This window comes from Eschscholzia californica, unplaced genomic scaffold (genome assembly GCF_041429995.1).
Source record: "Eschscholzia californica isolate CP2 unplaced genomic scaffold, dmEscCali1.0.p SCAF_3, whole genome shotgun sequence".
Taxonomy (NCBI): Eukaryota; Viridiplantae; Streptophyta; class Magnoliopsida; order Ranunculales; family Papaveraceae; genus Eschscholzia; species Eschscholzia californica.
In genome coordinates this window covers 30797879-30807287 of record NW_028238420.1, presented here as the reverse complement: position 1 = coordinate 30807287, position 9409 = coordinate 30797879, and the positions used below count along the sequence as shown (strand labels likewise).

Sequence of the window (9409 nt, the reverse complement as noted above, 5' to 3'; positions counted from 1 at the left end):
CTTGAATTGATTCAAAACTACCCATACTCAATTTCAGTTTTTCACTTTTCTCACCCCGCCCAAAAATAGAATAACTACCCATAAGTATCTCTACCATTCAAATTTAGTATCATTTTCTAACTTCTTACAATCTGGTTTTACTTTTATACCCTCATTTTCTTTTTTAAAATAATGACATTTTTAACTTCAAAAAGTTCACTCTAAGGTTATTATTGACATTTAGATGTAACTCTCATGAACTTCTCCCACTAATTAAGTAACTTCCTAAAATAACTACCCAAAAATCTTCCCTAAATCTCTCTTCCATATCCTTGGTCGATTTTTTTTGTTAGTAACATTCTAAGCTTATCATATATTCCATTAATCTCTCAATTGCCTCTCTCTTGAACGAGTTCATTTATCCTCCATATTCTTGCATGGAGTTTTCTTTTTTTCTTCTTGGTTGTGTGAGTCTTTTAGGTTCTAATTTTCTTCTCAGTTTTGACAATTGATTTTTTATTTTCATTTTCAGATTTAAATGAAACCGAGTCTTCCATTGTGATTTAGGAGTCCAATGGCTTTCATCGCTCACGGTAAGTCCAATTTCAATGTCAAGGTGATCTTTGGCGTTAACAATTGAGAGAGCGTCATTATGGTGTTAATAATTTCTCTCGATTATTTTTATATGTTTGATCTTTGTGTTAGGATTAAATATATGGGCGGTTTCTTCGTTTATCTATGTCATCTTCAAGTGTTTATCTATGTCATCTTCAAGTGTTTATCTATGTCATCTTCAGCGACATCCGAAATTTGCTCTTTATTATGTGATTGAATAATAGTTATTTGATGCAGACGATTTAATGTGTCTCATGTTTCTTTTTTCCAGGGAGAAAAAAGATGAAGAAAAGATTACTAATGGAGAAGATGAATTTTGTATTCTAGAGTAGATTAAGTCCCACATTTTATTATCTTTGAAAAACGATGTTTGATCTTTTGTTTTCGAGATGAGCGAAAGTTGTATAGATTCTTCAAGGAGATTAGTGATATTGAAAAGGTGCATGTAATTCTTCATTATTTTGTATTTGTTATTTTTGTGTCTCGGATATTCGTATTCGTCGGATCTTGATCGGTATTTTATTGATCTAATGGTTAAATTTGAATTTGAAATCCACTGTAAGTTTTCTTCCACGTTTTTCATTCAAAGTGAAATTTACGGTTATTTCTTTCTTTTCTTTTTATCGATTTTTTTTGTCATCTTTTATTTTTTATTTATTTTGTTGCAAGGTCTTCTCTCATCTTCAAACAAGAACATTACCACCCAAATCACCCACTTCCCACGTATCTCTCTCCTCCCACTAACTACTCAAAATTCAAATTAACAATATCTTTTGTCTCACGTATATATAACAATTAACTTCCTACTCCTTAATTTATTTAAATTTTTTTTTGTTCTGACTTACTTCTTTGTTCTTACAAATAATTATGGTTTTTGTTCTTACAAATAATTATGGTTTTTATTTTCAGGTTTAAATCAATGTTCACATATCACTCACAGGAGAACAAAGTGGTGGCTCATAGTTCCTGAATACATTTGAGAGTGGTAAAGTTTGGACCTTTGGAATTTTATGAATTCGAGTTGATTTTGTGTTTAAATGATATTGTTTTTCATTGTTTTGTCTTTCTTTTCATTTATTTGTTTTGGTTTATATTTATTTGTCGTCTACCTCTATGGAGAATAGTAGTTTCTTGATTTTTCTTTTTAAATTTGACCTCTTTCTTTACTTTTTTTTGTTCATTATGACTTTTATTTTCAGATTTAAATCAATACACAACGCAAACACGAGTACATAGTGGCGGCTCATAGTTCCTGAATACATTCGAGAGCGGTGAAGTCTCGACCTTTGGAATTTTATGGATTCAGATTGATTTTGTGTTTTAATCGGTCGAGGTTGTGTTGCTGTTGTTTTCCATTGTTCTGCCTCTCTTTTCTATTTGTTTTAACCTTCTTCACTTTTGCAGAGACTCGAAACATAATAAAGTCTTTTAGACATAACAAAATATCTAGAGAATAATTTGATCTGCACTGTCCAGAGGTGTTTTTCTTTCAGGAAATTGGGCTGGAGACCCAATTTTTTATTTTTTTTTGTCAAAAAGACAAGTTATCTTTTTTTCCTTTTAGGCACCATGAAAAGTTTGGAAATAGGTTTGAAGGACAATTCTAAAAATCCCTTAATTTTGTATACCTGAATTGACCTTTGTATAAAGGAAAATTTTAGAAACACCCTCAGATTTTCCAAAAACCCTCACATTTTATATAATCTTACTTCTTAGTTACTTATTTTGTTAGGGTTTGATTTTGCGAAGCTTTGCAAACTAGTTTGCAAACTGATTTGCAAACTGGTTTGCACTACTTTGCAAATTGGTTTGCAATCTGGTTTGCCTTGCAGAGCTTTGCAAACTGATTTGCAAACTGGTTTGCCTTGCAAAGCTTTGCAAACTGATTTGCAAACTGGTTTGCACTAGTTTGCAATCTGGTTTGCCTTGCAAACTAGTTTGCACTGCTTTGCAAATTGGTTTGCAAACTGGTTTGCAAACTAGTTTGCAATAAGGTCAGTTTTGTCTTTTCCCTATACTAATAATTTACAAAAATGCCACAGGGAGCTGAAGCCCATAAAAAATTGTCCAATCCTTTTTAACCAAAGGCCAAAGTTTTTAAGGAGTTTTGGCCAAATTTCCCTTTTTCTTTTTTGTTGAAAGGCCGCATAGGTGTTTGAAGAGTGGGAATTGAAATTGTTGGGGTTGCATATATACCCTAAGGGGAAAAAGTCATTTTGAGGAAGTATCTTTCAAAGTTCACTAATTATGAAGTGAAATTTTCCCTAAAGGTTTCCTTTAAAATTTTAATTCTTTTGGCAAAAATTATTGCCTTTGTTTTCTCCATATGTTTTTGTTTTACATCTTTCTGTATACTCTCAACTAATAATTCAAGTTAATATACTAACAATCCAAGTTGGTCATTTATAAAATTTAGTTACTTCTACAGAGAATAGTTGGTGATTTTGTTCACACATGTTTCATAAAGAACAAGTTGTGGCTTTAATCTCTAGAACTATTTCATTTAAATTTACTAAATTTTTGTACTATGGGGCTCCTCAGTTTTCATTTTTCTTTTTTTCTTTCAACTATGACCAATTATTATTTAATTGTTCATTGTTCATAGTTACTCTATTCCCACGGCTAATTGAGAGAAAGATCTTCTTTTATATGTGGTATGTAATGTAATTGTTATGTGTATTTAATTAGTGGTTTACATAAAGTGCTTCTTTTGATTTGAATTTTACTTTTTAATATATAACAAGTGAAATTTCTTTTATGAAATCTGAAGAGTTTGTTCTGAAGGAACCCAGAAAGTTGGTTTCACATTCTAATAACTAGGCGTAGGACGCGGTAGATCCCTTTTGGCTAACGCCGTTGTTAGTATATAATGGAAGAATATATGATGTGTCAGTGAATCTTTTACGGTCAACATAAGTCGGGTCGAACATACACTCAGACGTGCATGTACCATTGTTTCTATTTTTTCACCACCTGGGATCACACAGGTATCTGTGATTCGCATGATTGCGAATTACAGACACCTGCATAATGTCGGATGGTGAAGAAGTAGAAACATTGGTACATGCACGTCTGAGTGTATGTTCGACCCGACTTATGTTGACCGTAAAAGATTCACTGACACATCATATATTCTTCCATTATATACTAACAACGGCGTTAGCCAAAAGGGATCTACCGCGTCCGTAGGACGCGGTGGACACCTAGTATATACATATATATATATATACATATACATATCTATATATATCTAGTATCAAAACTTTTCTATAATTTTCTACTAATAAAATAAAAATTTAGCCAAAGACTGTTTGGCTAGTTTGTTTTTGTATCCACACGGGTTCGATGGAAGTAGAATTCATCAATTATTGACTGGTGTAAAAGGATATTAATATAATTAAAGTAGGAATGGACTTTCATGTCCTCTAATATAACCTTAAAGGTCGTTATCTAGCATTTAGGGCCTAACATGTCTTTGAAGAAGGTAATTATCCGATTTTTATTTTTGACTTGGACAAGAGCGACTACATTCAAAATAGTATGTATACATCATGAATAAATACATGAACTGAATCAAGCCGATAACTATCGTCATTAAAGACATCTTGGCGATATAAGGACCCTAAAGACAATACAAGGAACCTTAAGGCTACCAAAAGCTAATAGGTTGACCAACACCTTTTCATCGCCTAGTCGCCTAGATGACTTTCTGCAAAAGACAATGAGCAAATTCGTAATTTCACATGTGTGTAATTACAATTTTACCTCTTGCCTTTTGTGGGACGGTCACCTACACGGTATTGTGGATGGTACAAAAGTCATTTTCCTAAGGTTATCATAGGGACATGAAACTCATTCTTACTGGGTTTACCCTTTGACACAAGTGAATAAATGATTAATTCCATGTCTATCGTGAGTCAATCTGTAACCTCCGGATTTTTGGAGCGGATTCCAATCATGTATTAATTCATTCATGATCTATTCATACTCTATTAAAAACAACGACAAAAAAAAAAAAATGAATAGAAAACGAAATGGAATAAAGAATTCATACGTATTCAACTTAAAGTAGTAAACATTAATTAGTTGGGTACAAGGCTCATTAGAACAGATTCTTTATACACTGAAAACTGTTATATATAACCCCACACTGCCAGTTGAACTTGTTATAAGACACATGGGGTCTGAGAGCATACTCTTCTTCCTAATATGGAAACTCTTATTCTTATTCACAGTCGTCATTGACGGAGCAAAAGTTCCGGCAATCATAGTGTTCGGTGACTCAACAGTTGATGCAGGAAACAACAATCAAATTCCAACTATTGCAAGGAGTAACTTTGAGCCATATGGTCAAGATTTTGATGTAGGTGGGAATAAACCCACAGGAAGGTTTTGTAATGGCCGACTTTATACTGATATTATATCTGATTCATTAGGGATTAAATCTGCAATTCCGGCGTATTTGGATCCTGATTTTGGTATAGAAGATTTTGCCACCGGAGTCACCTTTGGTTCTGCGGGAGCTGGTTATGATATCGCTACTTCTGATATCTTGGTAAGAACATTTCCTATGGGCGACTCTATAAAAAAACTTCGAAAGTCTAAGTGTCAGTTTCAATTGAGATTTGGTGTTCACTTCTTATTGGCTTAGAAATTTTTTTAACAAGAACTCAAAACTTTTAAGTGACACGTTAATTTTGAAGGATTTAGTGTCGGCATTAGAAATGCTCTAGCTAAGTTCTTTTTTTTTGTTGATGAACAAAAAAAAAGAACTTAGCTAGAGCATTTCTAATGTTCTAGCTAAGTTCTTGATAATTAATATTGGGAAGTGAGTATTACTTTTTGTCTATGTACCTCTATATCTATCTATAATAAATATAATATAGTATGTGTAGGATCATTAAAGCATAAATTTAATATTTAGAAAATGAAATGATGAGAGAAGAAGAAACTAGGAATTAAGAGGGAGAAAATAAATGAGACGTTTTTGGGTGAGAGATAATTGATTAATTTAGTGAGGCACTTGTTTTGACATAGATAAGACCTAGTGGCTGAGATATTTAGTATGAGAATTGAGAAGTTAAGAGGGAGAAAAATATCGTGGAAGAGAAATAAAGGACAGATAAAAATGAGAAGTTACGGTTGGTTGTAAAGGACTTAACTTTTTTTTTTGTTGAACGTAAAGGACTTAACTTGGATGGCCGATCTTAAACTTCTAGATACATGTATACCGATTGTCGGCAACCTAGAAAAAGCATAGTCGTGTTTTGTAATAACAAAAATGACCCTATGCTCGGAAGGTCTCGCACATGAATTCGTGTTTTGTAATAATTAGTACCACTGTTGCCATAATAATACAGTGTACAATCTATTTCCAGTACAAAAATGACATTGCAAATAACTATTTTGAAGTTAACGAGGGGTCGGAAACGAGCGTCACAATTACCTTTTCCAGCTACTGTAAACCGTTGGAAGAAACTTTTTCCGACGGCTATCCTAAAAAGTTCCGTTGAACAAAAGGCCTTGTTAAGATAAGATAAACCTACTGCAGCAGCAGGAACATTATTATTTACACAAAATAAACATGCACCAAATTTCAAACATTTAACTAATTTTGATTAACGACTTAAATAAATTAAAGTTTATTTATAGAGAGAAAAGAGAGACAAATTTAGATGAAAAAAAAACCTAAAGTGATTTTTTTTATGTATAGATTTTATTATATATAAAGCTTCCATTTTTAGTGGATTTTGGTCATATAGTCTGACAAAATCCTTTGCCTTAAAACGATTAATGCACCACAGACAGAATGATATTTTTTTTTTTTTTTGCTGAAAAGGCCAAAAGATGCTAAAGTGAGTCTTTTCCATCTGAACACCATTATATATTTTTTTTTATATTGGTCCTTTGGTAAATCTCAATCATTAGTCAAAACTAATAAGTTCTTGAATGAAGCTCAAAACAATCTTTATGAATAAAAAAAAGTTCACCTTACAATTTCGAAAGCATGTTGAAGTTTTTACTGGGACTTGTAGAACTAAATGGCTACAAGATTTGTAATTTTGTTTTGTTCGGTTAAATATTATACAACATTTATATTTCGTTGCAACTTTCTTGCAAGCTGTTGCAAACCTTTTGCAATCTGTTGCAAACTCTTGTAAATTGTTGCAAACCTCTTGAAAGCTGATAATTATGAAATACCGAGGGAGTTAAAGACTAAAGAAATTGAAGGATCGTAACCAAAATAAAAAAGTTATAGGAAGTTCTGACCAATTTCCCCTTTTGTTAATATACTTCACCAAAATCATGTCATAGTTATTTATAGTAACTAAATGCACTCTGTTCTTGCATGCAGTCTGTGATACCTATCTCAAAGCAAGTCCAGTATTTCGTAGACTACAAAAAAAAACTAACGAACTTCCTTGGAGAGGAAAAGGCGACCCAAGTGTTACACGAAGCTCTATACATAGTGAGCATAGGGACGAACGATTTCATAGAGAATTATTTTGTTCGACCTACACGTCCATTGGAATTCAACATCGATGAGTACATGGCTTTTCTTCTTAAAATTTCTGGAAACTTAGTCAGTGAGCTTTATGATTTAGGTGCTCGAAAAATAACCGTAGTGGGGGTGCCGGCCTGTGGGTGCCTGCCTATAGCAAGAACCTTGAATCATGATTTTGAAAGGTCTTGCAGGGAAGATTGGAACAAAGTGTCCAGGGATTTTAATGGGAATCTACAAAATTTGATAGCCAATTTGAAAGAAAAATTTCAGGGGATCAAGTTGGTTTATTCAGATCTCTACAATTTTTTACTAGAACTCGTTCAGAAACCTTACTTATATGGTGAGTTTTCCTCCCTGTTTTTTAATGGAGAGCCTGTTTTTAAGAGATGAGTGATTATGCATATGATACAAGTATCTTATACATGGGTTATTTCCCTAATGGCCCCCTACTTTGTGACCAGCTTCCTGCCTGGCCCCCTACTTTACAAGAAATACCCATATGGCCCCCTTCCGTTATAACACCGTTACTCTCTCTCTTCCATTTCTTTTCTCTCTCCTCCAACATGTTTTCTCTCTCTGCCACATCGTTAAACCAGCCACATCATCGTCTTCACCGGCAGGGTCGCCGGCCGGCCAAATTTCCGGCCGGCGACCTTCAAATTTTTTATTTTTTTTCTCTCTCTCTTCTCTCTAAAAAAAAAAAAATTTTTTTTTTAAAATTCTCTCACCTCTCTCTCTCTAAACTCCGGCGAAGGGAAACCTTCGCCGGAGCTAGGTCTGTTCATCACGAACAGACCAGATCTGGGTCTGTTCATCACGGACAGACCCAGATCTGGTCTGTTCGTGATGAACAGACCTATCTCCGGCGAAGGTTTCCCTTCGCCGGAGTTTAGAGAGAGAGAGGTGAGAGAATTTTAAAAAAAAGTTATTTTTTTTTTTTTTAGAGAGAGAGAGAGAAGAGAGAGAAAAAAAAATAAAAAATTTTGAAGGTCGCCGGCCGACGACCCTGCCGGTGAAGACGATGATGTGGCAGAGAGAGAAAACATGTTGGAGGAGAGAGAAAAGAAATGGAAGAGAGAGAGTAACGGTGTTATAACGGAAGGGGGCCATATGGGTATTTCTTGTAAAGTAGGGGGCCAGGCAGGAAGCTGGTCACAAAGTAGGGGGCCATTAGGGAAATAACCCCTTATACATAATGTGACACAATTTTCATACTCACCTAACTAAGGCAGCCCAAGTTAATCTTTTATTAAGATCTGACATCCTTGTATAGAGGGAGAGACAAGTAGAGAGATACAACAAATTATTTTTCGAGTTGAAATACTATTTCATCTTTCCAAAATAGGATACTTTCTCTTTCTAATCTTGTCTGGTTACGTCACCCTGTTGGGATTCAGAAACTTGGCTGTTTATCTTCAGTCTCATTAAAAGTTTAATATTGAATCAGATAAGTAAAAGTTAGACTTTTGACTATTCAAAAAAGTTGAAACGATACAATAAAAACAAAACCTCGTGAATATGAATGGCAAAACTTCAATACTGATTAAGATAATTAATTACCACAAGTTTACAGTTTTCTACATATGGAAATTTGATTTATTATTTTTATGTTTTTGTTTCACCCATGAAAGGATTGGAAAACGTGTCTGAAGGATGTTGTGGCACAGGAACATATGGGTTGAGCTACTTATGCAATAAATATGACGTACAAATATGTCCAGATGCAGACAAATACGTATTTTGGGATTCCGTCCACCCAACTCAGAAGACTTACAAAATATTAGCCGATTATTTACTCAAGACGAGTGTGATCGAGTTGATTTATTAGCTCATGCAAATATTTATTGTGTAAATGTTGAGAAGAATCAAACTGAAAGTAAATAACAGCAAAATTTATTAAATAGAAGTAAATTATATAAAAGAAAAATAAAATATGTTGTAATTTGTATAGAGTTTTGTGAACTCTCTGTGATATGAATATACTATATTATAATGTAAAAGGAGATATATCATTAATAAAGATAATTGTGAAACTAGGGGTTGAAGAACAATCGAAATGAGGATTAGGGCAAAATTGTTTGGCTTTTATATCTAGGTTTATTCTGACTAAGAGCATCTCCAATGGGACACTCTAACAAACACTCTACAAATCCTAATTGTCAAGGGCCAATAGAGATTCTCTTTCCTAAATGTCAATATAGAGACACTCTAATTGTTGTTGGTCTCCAATGGAGATCTATAAAGTGTCTATACTTAATACACATGTCCTTCTTCAATTCAATAGATAAAAAGTTGTTGAAAAACAAGATT

At 33.6% G+C, this 9409-nt stretch overlaps 1 protein-coding gene and 1 long non-coding RNA gene across 4 annotated transcripts; both read left to right on the top strand.

The window, feature by feature from the left end:
* The first annotated feature begins 380 nt into the window (after positions 1-380).
* Positions 381-1375, top strand: LOC147549487 (uncharacterized). Its single transcript, XR_015238536.1, has 3 exons — positions 381-572; positions 866-1152; positions 1264-1375. It is a non-coding gene; the product is annotated as an uncharacterized LOC147549487 (long non-coding RNA).
* Positions 1376-4732: 3357 nt separating this feature from the next.
* On the top strand, positions 4733-9031 carry LOC147549486 (GDSL esterase/lipase At4g26790-like). 3 transcript variants are annotated; one of them, XM_086672552.1, is made up of 3 exons: positions 4733-5149; positions 6950-7439; positions 8767-9031. In XM_086672552.1, the coding sequence occupies exons 1-3, from the start codon at positions 4772-4774 to the stop codon at positions 8925-8927; spliced, it is 1029 nt and encodes a 342-aa protein (XP_086528678.1). In that variant the 5' UTR covers positions 4733-4771; the 3' UTR covers positions 8928-9031. The 3 variants fall into 3 exon arrangements, with proteins under 3 accessions (XP_086528678.1, XP_086528679.1, XP_086528680.1); XM_086672553.1 differs by lacking the exon at positions 8767-9031 and adding an exon at positions 8274-8319 and having other exon boundaries at positions 6950-7510; XM_086672554.1 differs by having other exon boundaries at positions 4744-5149; positions 8731-9031.
* The last annotated feature ends 378 nt before the right edge of the window (positions 9032-9409 follow it).